The 21,609-nt window shown below is 41.5% G+C and overlaps 1 protein-coding gene across 1 annotated transcript in view; it reads left to right on the top strand.

Moving 5' to 3' along the window:
- The window catches only part of FBN1 (fibrillin 1), a 228,619-nt gene that overhangs the window by 162,573 nt on the left and 44,437 nt on the right, over positions 1 to 21,609 (top strand). Inside the window, exons 32-42 of the mRNA XM_021693975.2 lie at positions 5,764 to 5,886; positions 6,027 to 6,149; positions 7,885 to 8,010; positions 9,845 to 9,967; positions 11,744 to 11,866; positions 12,168 to 12,332; positions 14,935 to 15,003; positions 15,100 to 15,225; positions 16,463 to 16,585; positions 17,204 to 17,362; positions 19,997 to 20,068. Of these exons, the coding sequence (XP_021549650.1) occupies positions 5,764 to 5,886; positions 6,027 to 6,149; positions 7,885 to 8,010; positions 9,845 to 9,967; positions 11,744 to 11,866; positions 12,168 to 12,332; positions 14,935 to 15,003; positions 15,100 to 15,225; positions 16,463 to 16,585; positions 17,204 to 17,362; positions 19,997 to 20,068 (1,332 nt within the window). The remainder of the gene's footprint in view (positions 1 to 5,763; positions 5,887 to 6,026; positions 6,150 to 7,884; positions 8,011 to 9,844; positions 9,968 to 11,743; positions 11,867 to 12,167; positions 12,333 to 14,934; positions 15,004 to 15,099; positions 15,226 to 16,462; positions 16,586 to 17,203; positions 17,363 to 19,996; positions 20,069 to 21,609) is intronic.

Genomic DNA, 21,609 nt, shown 5'->3' with positions numbered 1-21,609 from the left:
CGTAAGGGGGCTGGATTACAGGTGTTCTGTGGCCCACACGCAAGACTTCTGCTGCTCATTCTACATCTTTGTAATTAGACAACAAATTGGAAGAAGGAGAAGCAGGTTGCTGCTAGGTGCCATCCTTGGTGGGTCCTGGCTTTCACAAACTAATTTGTAAGAACCTGCCTCCCCTCACGTGCTCACTCAGTCATTTAGTGAACAAGCATGCCATTAAAATCAGAATTGTTTTCAGTTAAAATAGCAGCATATCTGGGTAATTCCATTTCTCAAACTCTCTGCTTCTTTTCACATGAGAAATGTTACTCATAGGTCTTAGTCCATGACAGAGAATCATATACTTCAAAACCATCAGGACTCAGGGAGAATTTGTGCCCATTTCCTTCCAGCTTCTTATCATTGCTAATTGTCCTCTACTGGCTGTCAGCCTGTGAAAAATCCGTGGGTGTTCAGTTAAATTGTCTTGGCTCAAATTTGGATCCAAATTGAGAAACCCAAGCCTTCACGTTTGGCCTCTCCGTTTACTCTAATGTCCTCTTCCCCAAGGCCCAATCAAGGAGATCTGACAGTGTACCAGCCCTGCTGCGACCGATGCCCAGATAGCAGGAGGGCAGGTGTGGGGGGGGTGATACGGCCTCCCCGCCAAGGCCAGCGCAGCTCAGAGCACAATCCCTTACTCGAGTGTCAGGGGACACACCCAGAACCTGTGAGTGGGGTCTGCTCAGACCACACCCTTGCCTGTCAAGACAGCCATGCAAGGAGGACCTTTGAGTCTTTGTGAGGGAACTTTGGTGGGGTTAAGGAGGTTGCAGTGTCAGCCCTAAATTTGAATTTCCTTGCTTTTCTTGGCGTGGGCTTATTCTTAATCTTCAAAAAGGAATTTTCTGTCTGGAGCAAACTTGTGGGGGAAAGAGAACATTTGTACAGGAAGAGATGTTCCTGGCAATCATGTGCTATGTTGCCTTCACACTATTAAGGAGTAGATGTTTGAATACAGCATTTTGTTTGCTTGTTTGCCTTATGGCTCAGTTTCCCCTTCTGTTTGCTTTTATAATGAAGTGCAGTCTTAGGCCCAAATCTGCCATGGAAATAATTAATAAATAATAGTTGGCAATAGTATGCATGCACATATACACACATTTTGAAAGAGCTCTTCCTCAAAGATGCCTTTACACCTTATGGCCAACTCTTTCTAAATCACTTGTTACACACCAAGAGCAAGTCACTGAGATAATGACTTAAACAAATATTCATAACATGGATATTGGTTCCTGAGTCTCATCTCCTGTATCCTAAAGCCTATGATACATAGCTTCTTACAGAGAGAATTTCTTCTCACCTTGAAAACATTGCAGTAAAACCACATGTATTTTCTTGAGTTAGAAATTTATATTAGCATATTATTGATTTAAAAAGGGAGAGAGACTCCTTTTAAAAGAAATGGCTGCTTTCTTAATTGCAAGATTAAGTATGGAAGGTAAAAAAACTCATATGAAAATCAGGGTACCTTTGGTCCTTAGAAAATTGGAAAGAAAAAGATTACAGAATTACTAGATTGACAGGCTATGATCATCTCTGAAAATTGTACTTAGTAGAAAAGATTAGTGAAAATTTCTGTAAGTCTGTTAATGCTCACAAAGATTTTGAGAACTCCAGAAAGTAGGACTTAGAATAAAGTGTGACATGTGACTGAACAAATCAGCACGATTAGGCTGCCGTGGCCCAAGGGAAAAAGTGCCAAGCAGCAGACAGGGAAAATGAGTTCTAACGGACTCAGAAATGAGTTCTGCCACTTATTGACCTTGGGGTCCTTGAAGGTCCCCATATTCTTGGGGACCACGGTATCCTCCTCTGAGTGAGAATTAGGAACGTCAAATTCTGAGTTTTTTCCACTTAGAAAATTCCTTGACTTTATAACATTAAGAAGCTTCAATACTTAGGCAATGGAAGCTCATCGTTTCTACCAAACTCAGAGATCAGGACAGATAAAGGAGGGAAATGAAGACAGGACTCTGCGAAAGTGGTCCTTCACTCTGAGGGGAGTGATTACCTGAGGAAGAAAGAAGTGTTGATGGTCCCACTTGGGAGGCCATGAGGTCAGGCTTACTTTTCTTGAATTCCCGTGCATACTTACCACTATTATCCCTGGGCTGGCCTTCCTCCTCATTTCCTTGGAATGTGCCGTGCTCAATTATTCAGTTGGTTAAAGCTTCCAGTCACAAGTCTAAAGCTGCCTGGTATGTGCCTCCCTTGACCTGCTTTAATAACTCAATAGATTCATGTGGCTGCCAAGGCTACATTAAAATTCACCCATACAATACATTGTAATTGTAAGAACTTTCTTCCAGAAGTGTTTTTATTTTAGGATTGTTAGTGTTGTTACAAAGTATCTTTGTAGGAGAAATGTCATTATTTTATTTTGTGTTTGCTCTAGAAGTTATGAAGAAGCCAAAGATGGCAGGACCATTTCAGGGCTTCAGATGGAACATTTGGCAAACGGCATGTTTCCAAACACTTTCAAATCATTTAATTGGGTTTCTTAAGTAAACAAAAGGGTAAACACAAGTTGCTTGCCCAGTTTCTTTTTCATGCCACTTTTCAAATGAGCACTGAAAATTCTTACAGCATTTCACATGCCAAAAACTATCCTTCTTGACCTAAGTTTTGTGTTAGACGTTTGTTTCCGTATAGAGTCATAGTAGCCATACTTATGAGTTCTTGTTCTTAGTTAATGAAAAAGTTGTTATAAGGTGAAGAACCTGTCTTTCATTATGGATTCATTTTGCCGAATAAAGATTCTGATACCAATTTCAATTCTCATCACCAACAGGGTGTCTTAAAATTAAGCTCAATTCTGATGACAATATCTACCCGGAGGTAGTGAAAAATTCCACAGGTTAATTACACAAGACTATCCTCATTTCAGATGCCAGTCACAATCCAGGTTGTTACCTGTGCTTTTGAATGACTGGCTATTAATCATATAAATTAGAGGTTCCCACCACCCCTCTATCTCATCACAGAACCCAGGAAACCAGTTTCCTTGCTAGATTACCAGTTTATTATAAAAGGATATAACTCAGGGACAGCCGGAGAGAAAGGATGCACAGAGCAAGGCATGGGGCAGGGGTGTGGAGCTTCAAGGCCCTCTCTGAGCAAGCCATTCTCCCCCAATCTCCACATGTTCACCAATCCAGAAGCTCTCTGAACCCATCTTTTTGTGTTTTATGGAGGCTGCATTACATAGGCATGAGTGATCAAATATCTGGTCATTGCTATTGATTCAGCCCCCAGCCTCTCTCCCATGGAGGTCAGGGAGGTGGAACTGAATCACGTGGTTGATTCTCCTGGCAACGAACCCCATCCTTAGGTGAAGTCCAAAATTTACCTCATCAGTATTACAAAAAGACACCTTTGTGCTCTCATCACTAAGGTAATTTCAAGGGTTTTAGGGAGCTCTGTACCAGAATCAGGGACAAAGACTAAATGTTTATTTCTTATTATAAATCACAATATCACAGAAAACATTTCACTTTATATTTTATAGCACTTTTATATTATAGAATCTGTCTTGGCTAAATTTGGAAATGGGATTTTGGAGAATGGAGAACTTTCAAGAATTTGGAGTCTTTTAGTAATGTTATAAAATGAAATTCAGTGCTCCATGCAATACATGCCCTCCTTAATACCTATTACCGGGCTAACCCATCCCCCCACCCCCCTCCCCTCTAAAACCCTCAGTTTGTTTCTTGGAGTCCATAGTCTCTCATGGTTCCTCTCCCCCTCCGATTCCCCCCCCTTCCTTTTTCCCTTCCTTCTCCTAATGTCCTCCATGCTGTTCCTTATGTTCCACAAATAAGTGAAACCATATGATAATTGACTTTCTGTGCTTGACTTATTTCACTTAGCGTAATCTCCCCCAGTCCCATCCATGTTGATGTAAAAGTTGGATATTCATTCTTTCTGATAGCTGAGTAATATTCCATTATATATATGGACCACATCTTCTTTATCCATTCGTCTGTTGAAGGGCATCTCGGCTCTTTCCACAGTTGGGCTATTGATGTACTGTATGGGGACTAACATAACATAATAAAATTAAATTAAATTTAAAAAAAATGAAATTCAACTGAGTAAAATTTGAAGATCTTATTGGCTTTATTCCATGATTTATGCATCCAGCAGCATCCCATCTGGCAAAATCAAAGGAGCTCCAAGGAGCTGTACAAAATGGAAGGCTTTTCCGGTAGAAAGGGGGAGAGAAACAAGGAAAGAGGAGGTTGTTTCAGGCAAGGTCACCTTCCTATGGGGACAGAAGAGGTCTATCAGGTAGATTACCTCTTAGTGCTAACCAGGTACCTCCAGATTGACTGGTTAAAAGTCTCATTCCTGAAAGAGGCTGCAATTAAGTTAACCATTGAGCCATGGTTTGCTGATATGGGGCTTAGCACAAGTGACTCCATTTTAGGCCTATTGTCTCTTTTTGATAGTAATGTGACCTTAATCTGGTACTCCTTTTACAGAAAAATCTCCATTGGATTGATTTGAGTTTTACATGAAATATACAAGAAGGCTTGGGTCTCCAGTGTGCTAGGACTCTAAGAAGCTAGAGGAAAGATGATTCACTCACTGCCTTAAGGAAAATTCCCTATAAATGTTTGAATTAGCAATGCCTAAAATAAAACTTTTATAAAAAATAAAGCATAATTAAATAATATAGTATTTCCATTTAAGAATAAAATATATATATATATAGTAACATATGAGTGAAAACGTTTTCTAGTATGCCAACAACATTGTATTCCTTTGTCTGTATGAGATATGATAACAATGTGTATCATTACTCTATAGTTGACTTAATAAAAATATTGGGAATAGAAACGTGACCATGCGTGTTAATGCCATAGAACATTAGGCAAATTACTTTTTAAGGTCTTCAACTGGAAAGAGGTTCATTTTGTTTTGCAATGACCGGACACTGACATTAAAATAATAGAGAGATAATTAGAATTAATAATAGCAAGTAGCATCATCTTGTCCTTTCTTTATAAATTAAAATTTAAAGCTGTTCAATATATGTAGAGTTATATATGTGGATGCTAAACCAATCTATATTCTACTATGGAAAGTGTGAAAGTCAGTCAACTTTTGAAGTTGCTAGTTGCTATTGCTAAGTTATTTAAAAGACCAAAAAGGCATCCATGCTAAACGTTTTTTTTTATTTTTTATTGTTATGTTAATCCCCATACATGACATCATTAGTTTTAGATGAAGTGTTCCATGATTCATTGTGCATAACACCCAGTGCTCCATGCAGAACGTGCCCTCCTCAATACCCACCACCAGGCTAACCCATCCTCCCACCCCCCTCCCCTCTAGAACCCTGTTTGTTTTTCAGAGTCCATCGTCTCTCATGGTTCATCTACCCCTCCGATTTCCCCTGCTTCATTCTTCCCCTCCCGCTACCTTCTTCTTCTTTTTTTTTTCTTAACATATATTGCATTATTTGTTTCAGAGGTACAGATCTGAGATTCAACAGTCTTGCACAATTCACAGCGCTTACCAGAGCACATACCCTCCCCAGTGTCCATCACCCAGCCACCCCATCCCTCCCACCCCACCCCCCACTCCAGCAACCCTCAGTTTGTTTCCTGAGATTAAGAATTCCTCATATCAGTGAGGTCATATGATACACGTCTTTCTCTGTTTGACTTATTTTGCTCACATGCTAAACGTTTTTTAAACCACTGGCGATTTTTCCAGACATCAATGAATGTGAAATTGGAGCACACAACTGTGACAGACATGCTATATGTACCAACACGGCAGGGAGCTTCAAGTGTAGCTGCAGCCCCGGATGGATTGGAGATGGCATTAAGTGCACCGGTGGGTTGAGAAATAATTGCTTCTCGTGCGCTGCATAGATTGTAAATATGAAAATATTAATTCTGTAAAGAAAAAGGTGTATACTACTGACTTTAAATGGGATGCTTTTTGTTCGTAATGATGTGACTGTCTTCCATAAGATCTGGATGAATGCTCCAATGGAACACACATGTGCAGCCAACATGCAGACTGCAAGAACACCATGGGCTCTTACCGCTGCCTTTGTAAAGAAGGCTACACGGGTGACGGCTTCACTTGTACAGGTAGGCTTGTGCTGGGAACCGCTGCACAAATGGCCATCAGAGAAGCCAGGTGTTTCACCGTCTTTCAGACTGTCAGTTCTTCAGGTCCGTTACAGTCAATCTTTTTTTTTTTTTTTTTTAAAGATTTTATTTATTTATTTGACAGAGAGAGACAGCGAGAGAGGGAACACAGCAGGGGGAGTGGGAGAGGGAGAAGCAGGCTTCTCGCAGAGCAGGGAGCCCAATGCGGGGCTCCATCCCAGGACTCTGGGATCATGACCTGAGCCGAAGGCAGACGCTTAACCACTGAGCCACCCAGGCGCCCCTCATTATGCAGTTTTAACACTAATAGTTATAATTACAGCTGATACTTCTTAAGCTCCGTGCTCAGTGAGGAGCCTGACATGAGGCTTGATCCCACGACCCTGAGATCATGACCTGACCCAAAATCAAGAGGCAGATGCTTAACCGACTGAGCCACTCAGGGACCACTATGCTTATATATATATATATTTTTTTTTAAAGATTTTATTTATTTATTTGACAGAGAGAGACAAAGTGAAAGAGGGAACACAAGCAGGGGGAGCGGGAGAGGGAGAAGCAGGCTTCCCGCGGAGCAGGGAGCCCGATGTAGGGCTCGATCCTAGGACCCTGAGATGATGACCTGAGCCGAAGGCAGACGCTTAACGACTGAGCCACCCAGGCGCCCCCGTTATAGTCAATCTTTAACGGAGAAGATTGCTTATTTGAAACTACATCCCCGTGGAATGGAAATTTGGAGTCAGGTCAATTAGGGAGACCTCAGGAGCTAAATGTAGTTAAATAGTTGATCTGGGTATCGCCATACCCAGTGATGTCATTGCTTTAAAAAAATCACACTTCCTTTTATAATCCTTAGCCTGTATATTTTTGTACCCATTTCTCACCGTTGACTTGTTTTCTATGCCAAACCCGAGGGTGAGCTTGCTGTAGAAAGCTATGTAAGGAAAAGGGATTCAGACGTTCTAGATCATGATAAGATATTGAGATCCATTTCATATGACTTGAAAGCATTAGTGTATCCTGAGCACTTTGCTCAAGATGCCATTTAAACATAAAGGAGACTAAGGCCCAGTCAGTTGATTTACCTGGAACTTTTTCAACTCGCTGAAAGTGTTTATCGTATTTGAAATTGTTTTTGTCCATCCCAGTGAGGTTTTGTCATCCTAAACCTCCCGTTACCCCTTAGAAAATATTCAGAGTTTCATGTATTAGGTATATTTGGTTCGTGTGTTTGATATTTAGTGCCTGTGGTTATTAGCAAAGCTCAGTAGAGATTGAGCAGACAGGAATGTTTGGCCTCCTCCATAGATGATGTTCTAGGTCTTTTGCTGCCCATCCGAGCCGAGTCTGAAACCTGAGAAATGGGCACAAATCACGGCACGTTATTCCTGTCATGCATGTGTCCTTCTGTGCACGACCTTACTCATGAAAGCCTTAATTTGAATGATTCATTTGACTTATTCTTCCTTTTACATCGTTAGGGATAATTTAGCACTCAGGATTCTGAACCTGAACCCCATATTCATGGACTATTCAATACTAACATTCAAAGAAGGGGAAAGGATGGGTTTAGAGGTTGTCAAATAGAAACTATGATGAGACCCCGCTACACTCAGGAAGTTGACAGTGATAAAAAAATAAATAAATAAAAGATCTGAGGAACTGGAAAGCTCCTAACTGGGGAAGAGTAACTTGTGTGTCTTTCTGGCTGTAGATCTTGATGAGTGCTCAGAGAACCTGAATCTGTGCGGCAATGGCCAGTGCCTGAATGCCCCGGGAGGATACCGCTGTGAATGTGACATGGGCTTTGTGCCCAGTGCTGATGGGAAAGCCTGTGAAGGTAACTGACGGGGAAGCTGCCGGGGCCCTTGCAGGGCCGGACAAACTTAGGTTATTTAAACATTCCTGATTTTTTTTTTTTTAACTGAGGTGTGTTTTGGCTTCACATCTGAGCTGGTCAGTTCAGTCTATGGAGGTACTGGGTCTCCAGCTGGACCATTTCTCTTTGCGCAGAGAAAAATCTCAGCTATCTGGCCACAAGCTGCACATCCAACCTTGGCCAGATGGTCTGCACGAGTACACCCGTTGGTCATTCCTATGACCAACTGAGAGAGAGGCTAACCAAGTGTGGTTAGCTCAGTGCAACCTGTTTATCCCCATCGCTAGGGGAAGGAGCTCAAAGTACTCATCCCCTGATCATGTCCCATGGAAGGACCCTCTTTAAATATGTTTTTAATCTCTGCTATGGTTTGGTTTCTAGAAATAAAAGCTTTAAAATAATAACAGAGCAGATAATCTTCTCCATATGTAGAATAATGTACTGGGCATGTCTCACATGGTCTCTAAATATCTAATATATGTGAACATGGAACAGTCTTTTGCAAATCCATTCAGTAGGGGGCCCCTAGGGATAATGTTATATGTCATGCTGTCTCTCAGCACAAGGCTCTGTCTTCCTGAGGTGTTGGTCAGACAAGAAGAATCCTGGGAGCCTGTTGGCTCAGGATGGCTTCCACTAGGAAACACAAGGTTCTTCTCTTTCCCCACACTTGTCAGATTTAAGTGCATTATCCCTCACAGAGAAGAATTAGTGTCTACAGTGAACTAAAAAGATTTCAGTAGAAATAAACAAATGATAACCATTGACAGTAGAAGTTTAAACAAGACCCTGATTAATGTCTTAACTAATAATTGTTGCTTGTTAATAGGACATTAACTTAAAATCAGTCTTTAGCTATGACATGTATACTTATTCTCTCATAGGGTTCTATGTAAATACTTTTCTTTGTTATGGAACCATTAGGTGTTCTTTATACAGTTTATATTAACTATGCAGAGTTTGATATAAAATTCCTCTGAGGCAAGAAACCAGATTATGCTCTGGACCCTGTGCCTAATGCCTTGTTTACTCTTGTTACTCTGAACATCCAACCAAAACAGGTACTGTGCCACCTCTGGGAACATAAATAGTCACAGTCAGAGTTTTGCTTCTCTTCATGCTATAAGGGAAGGTTGTGTTTGTTTGTTTGTTCTTAATATAAATCATTGCCGGCAGAGGGGTTATGGCTATTTAAAGCCAGTCTCAAGGCTGCAATGTGTCCGTGTGTCAATTACCCAAGCAGGAGGTTAGCATGGGGTGGGGGACCAGGGCCTGAAAGAAGCGTTTCTGCCAACAGTAGCAAGCACCCAACGTAGCTCTAGGGATACAGAGGTTACACGTGAGGATGCAGAGGGGGGGAGCAGCCGGCTGTTGAAGGAGTTTTATTATTATAAAACAGATTACAAAAGTTACCACAAAGCCTTTGTGGTTTGTAAAATTTTAACCCACTATAAAAACAGTGACTGTGTAGATAAGAACAACCAAAGAACTGGGCCTAAGGTAGCCTTTTGGACTCTTACTTCACAAAAGGGACATGGGCCTGTGTGACATACCAGAAACTCTACGTATATAATGCCTAGCCTACTGCTTGGCATGTAATGGGGGCTGAAAAGAAGTGAGTTCTCACCTAAGAGGCTTCACTTACATGGCAGAGGGTCTACCAGGCTACAGGAGAAGCACCTAGATTGAGGTCAGATAGTCTTCACTTTCTTAATAACGTCAGGTGATGACATTAGGCAGTTCCTTTAGCAAAGAGATAAATTTCCTTTCTCCCCCTTTGTGTCCCTCCGCCAAGATATCGACGAGTGCTCCCTTCCGAACATTTGTGTTTTTGGAACTTGCCACAACCTTCCCGGCCTGTTCCGTTGTGAGTGCGAGATAGGCTACGAACTGGACAGAAGTGGCGGGAACTGCACAGGTAAGGCATCCGTTCACGTGGGAATCTGCTCCCTGCTGTCCTGGGGACCTGGCTGCTGGGCCTCACTGGGACCCCCGCCCCAAGATTACTCAGAGTCACAAAAGAAAAGTGGGGATGAAGCAATAGGAATCACAGGTTACACGTGAGGATGCAGAGGGAGGAGCAGCCGGCCATTGAAGGAGCAGAGTCTGTAGCCTCACAGTCAAGCTCTTGGCTGCAGAAGAAGGTTCCAGGGGTGCGCTGGCTATTAGGCTTCCCAGCTACTCCTTTTCTCCTCAGGCACATTTGCAGAGAGTTTTCTTTTGAAGGCCACGCACTGCGCTGGGATCATGAGTTTTCTCCTTGCACTTCTCCACTGTGACACCCACTCCTTGCCACCCTGGCCTGTCTGTGGTCACCAGGGAATGTGATACAGAGAGCTCGCCTACCGATTTCTAGCATGGAGATTGTTTTCTTGTGAAGCAAGGAGCTCTCGGGGAGCATAAGGAAAAAAAAATGAGAAAAGCCGTAGGCCCTCAGTAGACCGTCACTTGGTTCACTTTGGCACTGAGTTAAGACTTTGCAAGACATTTGCAATTCTCTTTCCCAGGCCACCCGTCCATTCAAGGATATTGAGGAAACGTGTTCCTTTCTGGATAGGCGCAGGATTTCAGGGGGGGAAATGTATTTTTTCCAGCTACGTAAACAAGCTATGATTCAGTGGCTCTCCAGGTTATGACCACCACCACTACCACCATCACGACCACCTCCCTAAAATAAATTTGGACCAGCGTACTCCTCCCCAGACATTCTTCTCCTGTTTTTTTTCTGAAAGCTATTATGACACCAAGCTGGGCCTCTAGCACACCTCAGGAAGTTGCCTCTCCACGGCCTGTACCCCTTCCTCGGCACCCCAGAGTACCGTCAGCATCATTCTGTCTGACCTTATTTCCCTTTAGTCTGCCCTGTCCCTCCAAGTTCACATGCAATCGGAACAAATGAATTGTGTGCTGTGGAACCTACAGGAGGGTTACAAGGCCCAAGGCAGGGTGGGAGGGAAGCCCAAGGGGGAGGTATCCTCCTCATTCCCCATTCTCTTCTCTCTGAGTCAGGTTGTCTGTTCTTGAGTATTTCATGAGTGTTCAAAACAGACAAAAGGATTATACAGGGTGCAATGTGCCAAAATCCATGTCCTCAATCTGGAATTTTGCACATATTTGTGGAATAGAAACTGAAAGGGAAATATTCCACACAGCACCAGTGATGGGAGAGTGACTCTTAGCCGGCTTGAAGGAACATGCTAAGCCTTGTGCATGCATCTGTGCTCATACTCAGCTGCACCAAGGCAAGCATGCCCAGTTGGGGAAGCGGCAGAAGTTGCCTGCTCCTAAGGGTTCCCTGGGACATCTTGCTCTAATTTGATGAAATAACAAGCCACACATATTAAATATATTTTCTTAAAACCTGTGTCTGAATTTTTGGTTGACCGAGGTCACAGTAGTGTTTTGCTTTCAGTTACCTTGACTGGAATATTTTTCCTTGTTCCAAAGTTATATTTTCTCCTGATGACAAATTTGAATGCTAAATGTGTTCCAGGGGAAAAAGACCAAAGACTATGACATATTTCCTTCCTGAGGGGTTTTATTTCAGAAGTGGAAGACTGTGTATTTCTAGGTGTAATTATAGCTAGTAACTCTTAAAATTCTTATTGGGAGCCCCAGACCCAGAGCTACTGTTTTATGGTGATGTCTGCCCCCACATTGGCTGATAAGTGTGCCCCTTGCTGTTTGGTTTTAGATGTTAATGAGTGTCTGGATCCAACCACGTGCATCAGTGGGAACTGCGTCAACACCCCAGGCAGCTATACCTGCGATTGTCCCCCTGACTTTGAGCTGAACCCAACCCGAGTTGGCTGTGTTGGTAAGATCTTAAAACTTCTTAGAGAAGTATATTTTTATTTTTAAAGCAGCCTTGAACATTCCACTCTCAAATTTTAAAAAAGTAATAATGTAAAGATTTCAACATTTCCTAAATCAGGCTTATACTCTCAGTTATTTTTTTTCTATAGGTTAAAGTCCCAGTATATGTGTTTGGGCACTTTTTTTAGTTTCCTAAGAAAGTAAATTATGGTTTTTAAGCAGTTTCTGAGACAGATTTGAATTTTCAATCCTCACCTAGAGAGAATCTTCCTGACACTCTTTTGTTCATATATGGTAAATAGATACGCGCTCTGGGAATTGCTATCTGGATATTCGACCTCGAGGAGACAATGGAGATACAGCCTGTAGCAATGAAATTGGAGTTGGTGTCTCCAAGGCTTCCTGCTGTTGTTCTTTGGGTAAAGCCTGGGGTACTCCTTGTGAGCTGTGCCCTCCTGTGAACACATGTAAGTGTACATCCTCCTGTTTATTATTATTACTCCCGCTCAGGCCAGCTCTCCTTTCTAGATCACAGGATGGAAACCACAGAGGGGGACAGTTGCCACCAGTCTCTACTCTTTGGTCAGGGAAAGGAGGTCAAAACTCTCAGCCCCACTGAGGGACCCCACTCCCAATTTGGGTGTCAGAAGTGTCCCCAGTTGGCTTGTACTAAAAGGTCAGGTGGGGCAGGCCACATGTCACTTCTTTCTGAGTGGAAAGTAGATAGCATTATTTTAAAGAAGACTTTCCAGCGAGGTTACTTATAGAATATTTGCTTACCTTCCAAGGAACACATTGATTGATCTCTTCTGTCATCTATTAGCTAGTTTTCAAAATCTCTAGGACAGACTAGGGTGTCCCTGGGTGAAAGAGAAGCAATTAGTCAAGTAAATATGAAAGGGAAGACTATTTCTATTCTTGTGATATGACTTGAAAGAAAGCTTTAGAATGTGATTGTAAGGACAGAAATAAGTCTTCTAAAAAATATAAAAGGCTTCTCATTTTTCTAAGTGGGTCCTATATCAGGATTCAGAGTCAGATATAGCTTCTTAGGCAAAGGTTAGTGGTGCTGTTAATAGTGTATATTGGGATAGGTACAGATTCTTTCCTTGCTGAAGGGTCATTTATTCACTTGTTCTAAAATTATTTGCTGAGTACCTAGAGTGTATACTTTGGGTGTGCAAAGATGAATTAGACTAGGTTCTGCCTTCCAGAAGTATACAGTCTAGCAAAATACCATCCAGACAGAAAAGCTATAGTTCAGTGTAGGTCTCAATAAGGGAAGAAAAAACAGACACAGTGCCATAAGCAGGAGAAGGAGCACTCCTGGTTCCAGTTAGGACTCTATCACCCACCACCCATGTCACTTTGGGCCAGTTACTTAGAAAGATTGAGTTTCCTCATTCATATAATGCCTTATAGGATTAAAAGAAGTCATTCTTGGGGTGCCTGGGTGGCTCAGTCGTTAAGCGTCTGCCTTCGGCTCAGGTCATGATCCCAGGGTCCTGGGATTGAGCCCCGCATCGGGCTCCCTGCTCCTCGGGAAGCCTGCTTCTCCCTCTCCCACCCCCCCTGCTTGTGTCCCTGCTCTCACTGTCTCTCTCTCTATCAAATAAATAAATAAATAAGTCTTTAAAAAAAAAAGAAGTCATTCATGTCCAGGATATTGAGGCCACAGGGATGAATGCTTACTGAGCAGGCACCTCCTTCTCTCTTCTCTTAAGAAAGGGAAGTCAGTTCTGAATGGCAGAGGTAGTGGTGACTTCGGGCATTTTTTTAATTGTCCTTGAAGGAAGGGTGTGACCTGAAGGAGAAGACTAAAAAGAGTGGATGTTTGCAGGAAGGGGAGGAAAGAACAAAAGAAATAGAGGGATACTTAATTTCATTGATATTGAAAGAAGCAAGCCAAGATGTTTAAGTAGGAGAGTCAGCTCTATTGATTAATAATGATTGGCAAAGCAATAGAGGTCCATACTACCCCAAACTGGATCAGAGCTAGAACTGGAATATATATATACATGTATACATTTAGGCATACACACATAGCATTTCAGAAAGCCAGGAGAGGGATTATCAGATTTGGAAAGACCATGATGATTATGAAAGAGCTGATTCTTACCGAAGCTCACCAGGATGACACAGCAGATTAGGTTCATTCTTATTCACGTGTTCCTGTATATATCACACCACTGGTGCACGGCACTGAAAAAAAGGTTTTTGCGTGAAATACTTGAATGACAGAATTAATGGAGGGAATCAAAGGATGCTGTACAAAGTTGGTTTAGGAAACCAGGGGAATCAGTACTGCCCTCCATAGAAACAGAGGAGCAAGACAGATCTCTAGGCATTAAAGGGTTAAGTGGGATGGGAGGGGCACCTGGATGGCTCAGTTGGTTAAGCTCTTGCCTTCAGCTCAGGTTGTGATCCCAGGGTTCTGGATCAAGCCCCACATTGGGGTCCTTGCTCAACTGGACCTTCTGCTTCTCCCTCTGCCCTTCTCCCCAGCTTGTGTTCTCTCTCTCTTTCTCTCTCTCTCTAACAAATAAATAAAAATCTTAAAAAAAAAAGAAAAGAAAGAAAAGTGGGGTGGGAACCAAGAAAGAACAGCTTTTCCTAAGTTTCTGTTTGGAAAGGGTTTTGGAGACAGGCCGATTAACGTTATTAAGAAAGGAATTACAGCCTTACAGAAGAAGTAAAGCTGAACAAAACATGGAAATGGAGGAGTTTGTTAGAAAATAAAAAGGGGAAGAAAATCTTTACAAAGAAATAGTGACAGCGATAGGGAATAAAGTAGTTCCCAAGAACATGAGGCCAGGAGAGTAAGTCGGGGGGGGGAGTGTCCAAAAACTAGGGACAGTGGGCTGACACTTATTTGGCGCACATAGTAAAAGCCATTTGAAAATAACACGTATACACAAAGTTGTTAACTTGCTTAAGATGGGTGGGGTAAATGCTAAAGATTCCTGAAAATAAATATTTTCAGTTGGATACGTCAGTCTTTCTCTTGAGAACACTATTTCTAGAAGTTTTCGATTCAAAAGAACTCAATTTGATTTTTTGTTTCAATAGCTGAGTACAAAATTCTTTGTCCTGGAGGAGAAGGTTTTCGGCCCAATCCTATCACTGTGATATTGGAAGGTAATTCTGTATCCTTGATCTTCAAGTATGCACATTTTGAACTTCCTCGGGTTTATTGACAATGCTGAAGAAATGCCGTTGTTTTCATTGTGATAGACATTGATGAGTGCCAAGAACTCCCGGGGCTGTGCCAAGGCGGGAAATGTATCAACACATTTGGCAGTTTCCAGTGCCGCTGTCCAACTGGTTACTACCTGAACGAAGATACCCGAGTGTGTGATGGTAAGTGGTCCTGATAGGATGATGAGTTCTTTCAACTATTGAGACCTGACCCCAAAAGCCAGCATAGAATCACCAGTAAAACTAAGAATTTAGCAATATAGCGTAATGGGCTAGACATGAACATAGCTAGCTGCACAAGGGGCAGCTTGCATTGTTACTGACATGCTATCATTTCCTATACACCCCAAATCTTCCTCTTTTTCTAAGAAAAGTGGAGTTTTATTATCTTGGGCCATAGTCTCACTTATGTCTGCAGTTTTCTGGGCACTTTAGAAAAGCCATTTCTGTTAGAGTGGCACAGACTCATTTCAGTGACTTCTGTATTCTGGGAGGTTCTTAGTTCCTCTTCTTCCTGTTCTTCACAATTTATCATCTGTACTAATGCAGCAAAATGAGCTTCCCTTAAAAAGGCAGCCTCTTTGGTTTTATGATGGAAGTGGTAACTCCTGTTCATCCCGTGTTATTGGAAAGATGGGGACATTGACCACTTTTGGCTTTCAGAGCACTTTGACTGTAGACCAGGGTGGGAGAGATGGTTTTCTTCTATATGTTCTATATGCAGGAGTCACACAACTAGTTAGGGAAGATAACTCCTTGTATCCTGGAGGAGAAACATTCCTTCGGATCTCCAAAAGGCTTGATAGGTGACCTCGATAAGTGGCAACCTCATTGGGTATTAGTTGAGTATATGACACAGTTGAGTATATGACATATAGTTGAGCTATATGACACAGCTCTAAGACCCCTGTAATGAACAAAGATTAGAATCAACCCCTATGTTTGAAAATGGGGATAGAGGTATGAAATACCTACCTCCATACTACCTTACCAATGCAGATTCATGAAGCCAATGGTTGATGGCTTCAGGATATATCATATCCTTCCATCAATTTTGAGAACATTTGAAGTATTAGCTGTCTTTCTGAAGGATAGTTGAGAATTATAATTTGTCTGCATTTCCATCTTTGCATGCCTTTGAGGATGTTACGGACTCATTTACTAGGAACTCATATCAGAAGGCAAAACCTCTTTTTCCAGAACTTCCTTTCCTGAAAACACACACACGAGCATAGACAAAGGACACTGATGAATTAAACATCAATTTTTCTCATCCAGATTTCCAAGTGCTCCTGGGGATTTTCTCCACCATTGTCAGCATTTATAGGGACACTGAGTCTCAGGCCATTCCACAGAGTAAAGTTTTCCTTTCACATGCCATTTTCTCTTTGGATTCCAGATGTGAATGAATGTGAAACCCCCGGAATTTGTGGTCCAGGAACATGTTACAACACTGTCGGCAACTATACCTGTATCTGCCCCCCAGACTACATGCAAGTGAATGGGGGAAACAATTGCATGGGTAAGTCCAGGCTTTCCTGAACCATGAAAGTTTGGTCCTCATCTGCAAGACCAGCCATTGATCCTTAGTGTTACGTTACTCATCAGACCGAGTGCTGCCTGCCACCCTTTTGCTATCTTTGTGAAAGCCTCCTCCCTTGTAAACCTAAGCTTGACCTTTCTTCCCCACTTTGTGTGGGTGGTTGGGAGTTTTCTTTAAAATGTAATGTTGGAAAATCCCAAACAACAGCTTCATAGTACTTCTTTTGTTTGACTTTGGGTGTATCTTTATACAATTATATTTACAGCACTGACCTACAGCATTAAAACATCATGAGTCGGAAATGAGAAAATTGCTGCCAAATAGCAGTGGAGAATTGTTACTAAGAGACTGGGTGGAGAGTCGTGTAAAGTTTATTAATGCTGCAGCTCCATAATGACTTCGTTCTGTGGCACAAAATACCAGGGAATACATTTCTCAAAGTTCCCTTTCTGAGAGCAGCATATGTGGATAGAAAATTGTGTAAGGGCAGGCTATTCCTGCAAGTTGCAATAAAATCCAAAAGAAGTGCAGTCCTTGAGTATCCCCTTAGAAATCTGTCGTGCTCTCCCTGCGACATCACCAACCGCTTCGCTCTAGATATGAGAAGAAGTTTGTGCTACAGAAACTATTATGCTGACAACCAGACCTGTGATGGAGAACTTTTGTTCAATATGACGAAGAAGATGTGCTGTTGTTCCTACAACATTGGCCGGGCCTGGAATAAGCCCTGTGAACAGTGTCCCATCCCAAGCACAGGTGAGTTGCACCATTGCCAAAAACGTAGGTTGATAAATTATGCATGGGCTGTTGGGAACAAGGGAAGGGCAGTGTTCATTGTTTACCCTCCTAAGCAAAGATTCACTCACAGAAGCGAATGTTTAAACTCACAGTTCTGGCTGAAAATTGAGTCACAGAACACACTTTCTAACTTGTACACTACTTCATTCACCAGACTTATAGACTCAGCATATCATAAAAATATAAACATTGTAATTGTTATGGCGTTCACCATGTAGCTAAAAGACTGGAAACATTAGGCGAAGCAATATGACAGATAGGTGAGCCATATTCCTATTATCCTTACTTATTTGTAACTGGTCTTGTTCCAAAAAGAATTTAAGGCAACCCACAAAGATTTGAATGTAAAATAAGAAGGCCTAAGGCAAATGGCAAACAAGGGTAAGAAACTTGGAGCAAGGAGCGAGGCTAATATGCAAAAATCCAAGCTGGGAATTTCTACACACTTGCCAAAGATGAGCAATAAGTTTGGCTCCAAAATTCCTAGCAGCTCATATAAAAAGGGAACGATAATCAAGTCTAAGAGTCTCAATGACTATAAAGCAAACCTAACACCATGCGAAAGCACAACTCTTCTTGAGAGAAATTTTTTCTTATATCCTCATAGAGAAAAATCTATATGATGTTATTTGTTTTAAAAAAGTCTAATCCATGCCCTTGGAGTAAATGAAGTGAATTGGTGCATGGTTCTTATATCAGCTGGTAAATGATGACATCATCAGTTAGAGTGAATGACTGTGATGTAGTTATTGATTAGAACATTCTGTAGTACCTACTCCATTCCCCACAGTGATCTGGAAGATATTAAATCTCTTGTCTGGTGTTATCTGACAATGCATAAAACAGAATATTCTTTTTTAGTGAAATATATCAGTTTGTCCATTGTTTACTCCAGAAATAATATAATCATCATCACTCAGAATTACCAAGAATTATCTCCAGTCTGCAAGATGTCTCTAACCAGGGGTTGGCAAACTACAGCCCATGGACCAAATCCAGCCCACCACCAATATTTGTATGGCCCAAAAGCTAAGAACGGTTTTTACATTTTTAAAATGGTTGGAAAATATCAAAAGAATAGTAGGTCATGACCTGAAAAGCATATGAACTTCCAGTTTTCATGTCTGTAAATAAAATTACATTAGAACACAGCCATACTAATTTGTTTACTTATTTTCTATGGCTGCTTTCATGGAATAGTTGAGCAATTTTAATAGAGACTGCACAGCCTGCAAAAACTAAAATATTTACTCTTTAGCCCTTTAAGAAGAAAATTGCTAACCCCTGCTTTTGACCAATGGGCTTCAAATCTTTTGATTACACATACCTACCAGTAAAAAAGCTGGAGGTTACATATACTTGGTGTGTACTCCATGTATGTATGTCTATATATATTTTTTCAGTTAGATCGAAAAATGCATTTATTATTGCATTTGTTATTTTCACAAAGTGTTCTATTAGAAAATATGCACAAAATTTTTTAAATTAGATTTTACAAAGAGAAATAGAAATCCTAGTATTTTTTTTTTTATCTTAATGGATCATTGTTCCCCTACAAACTGCCTTGGAAACCCCTAATAAAGACTACCATTTACTTTCAGAGATATCTGAGTTTTTAAGAACTTAAGTATTCTAAATATCAAATGCAAGATTTCTTCTTCATGTTGAATCTTGGCCAAATCTAGTCATGGCTTTTCATTAGGTATATAGTCTGCACATGTTTTGAGATTCCTGAAATTTTTCTGGATGACCAATGTCAGCTGGTACTATACTTGTTAGAAGCAGGCACTCGTATCAAGGACATTTTGATACATTTTGATTAAAATACTTCCAGAAACCTTTTATAATTTTCAGCGTGTTTGACCAATAGCGCAATGGCCCCCTTGAGCTTAGATCGAAGCCATGCTCTATCAGTTACAGTCGGGATCTGCAATTACAGGACCTCGGAGTTAAAAGGAACTGCAGATGACACTTCATTCATCCTTTATTATCAACTTTGACGAATTTGGGCGCACGAGAGGAAGATAGAGAGTCGGGGGAGGGAGAGAGAAAGAATGAGAGAGCTGCACCAAATGAAATCCAGCTCCCCAAATTGAAGTAATGACATAAGTTGGTTGTTTCAACTGAATTAGTCATTAATAGACCTGATGTCAAGAACTTGGCTAGATTTGCTATGGTCTCCCCCAATCTACTGAGGAAATGGCTTTTGTAAGCATTCCTCAAATCCTAGATCCCTTAATGCGAGTGGAAAGAGACACTCTTGCCAGTCCCTGGGTTCAGAGCTAAACATCCTTCTAGAAACCCAAATTCCTACAGGCAAGCTCATACAAATGCGTGGGCTGTGATGTGGAGACCTCTGCTTCTTTTTCAGTAATACGTCAACATGAGCTCACTTTTCATTCAGTGTTTGCCTTAAGGGCAAGGTTACAACATCTTGGGGAACTTTCAGATTTATTTATTATTTTAAATTCCTCAAAATACAGATAAATATTTTTGAAGACGTTTAAGAAGTAAGTTCTTTCAGCCCAGTCATCGCTCTTTGCTGACCCTTATTCTCGCCCCTCTCTCCCCATCTTTGTTTAATCACTGCAGATGAATTTGCTACGCTTTGCGGAAGTCAAAGGCCAGGCTTCGTCATTGACATTTATACCGGGTTACCTGTTGGTGAGTTATGGTGCCATTGTTGGAATTTTCTGGTTTTGCCTTTGTGTTTAAGAAGGGGGATACACACCCTTATTTTCTCAGTTTGCTTTTTTTTTTTTCTTAGAAGGAAAAAATAGTTAAACAATGCCATTTAGCTTTATTGAAACACTGATTCTTAGTTTGAAACAAAGTGCAAACACCCTGTGAAGCTCCACCTACTTGGCAGCAACATTTGTTGCTTGTGATTAAGGGGGCTGGAAAGCTTCTCACACAATTACAGTCAAGCCTAGTTAAACCAACCCTAGGCATCAACAAAGAGAGATTCTGGGAGTGGGGCCAGTTGATGTTTGATTTGACTCTATTTCCCGATCTTTCCTTCTGACTAAGATGTGAGTGTAATATGACTTTTCATACCGATCTTTATGTGTAGGTTATTCACCAAAGCCCTTTTGGGGATCAGTTTTATCTCACATGGAATCTCCTCAGGTCATCATCTGCTTTGGGAATTTCAGACGTGAAAAAAAAAAAAAATCTTTCCAATCGGAGGCCCCGTCTGGTAACTGGAGCAGAGACCACTAGAGCACTAGAGACTAGAGATGCTTGTGCAAGATTCAGAAGTATTGCAGGCGTTCAGCCAACGGCGGCAAGGCCTTTGTGGTTTAAAAGCAAATAACATAAAAGTAGATGGAAAGCTATTGCATTCTCAGACTCTTTCCCCAGTGTGATTTATATGCATCCTTAGATGCCCCTCCTAAGTCTGAGCAATTGTGTCTAGTAGCAAACATCACCTCTTGCTTTGTTCCACCATATTCCTAATAAGTAAACTGAAATCCACATCAGCCTTTCCAATGACCTTGTTTAAGAAAACAAGGGTCTGGTCCAGCAATCAGCCTGACTCCCTTAGTGCCAAATCCATATGGCTCCACAGTCTAGTCAACGTCCAAAGAAACTTCATGGTTTGGAAGGAAAAGCTGCTAAATGACATTGGCATGAAACACCTGGCCCTCGCTGCTTTGTTTTTCCCTTTCCCAAAACAGATCTTTTCATCTCCCTTGAATCTCTGATCCAAAGATAAGTGGTCTTTAATAGTGAGGGTTCTCCGTGGACAGACCAGGCATGTCCCCCAGCAAGGCCTGCCCTCCAAGGTTGGCAGCAGGCAAATATTCGAGAAACAGCATCAACATCATCCACCAGTCAAGCTGGAGACGTCTCAGACATCATGTATTCCAAATGCATTGCTTTACAGCTGAGGGGACAGAGGCCCAGAGAGGGTAAGGGACTCAGCCGAGGTCACCTAGCTAATTAATAACAGAGCTGGGACCCAAATCCAGTCCTGACTCACAGCTTGCTTTGCCTCAAGCTCTTGAAAGCTGGAAATGTGATAGTTAGCAATATACTTATTGTTACCAAATTCCACCGTGACAAAATATTTAGATGACTGAGAAACTTTGTTTTATTTGAGCTTTATACTCTCCTTCTGAAAGGTCTTAAGATTGTTGGCATATAGAACCCATTTCGTATGGGGTTAAAACTATAGCAAGTTTATTAATCTTGTCTTAAAA

This window comes from Neomonachus schauinslandi, chromosome 9 (assembly GCF_002201575.2).
Source record: "Neomonachus schauinslandi chromosome 9, ASM220157v2, whole genome shotgun sequence".
Lineage (NCBI taxonomy): Eukaryota > Metazoa > Chordata > Mammalia > Carnivora > Phocidae > Neomonachus > Neomonachus schauinslandi.
Note: the sequence above shows the minus strand (reverse complement) of the source record. Positions and strands in the feature narration are given on the sequence as shown.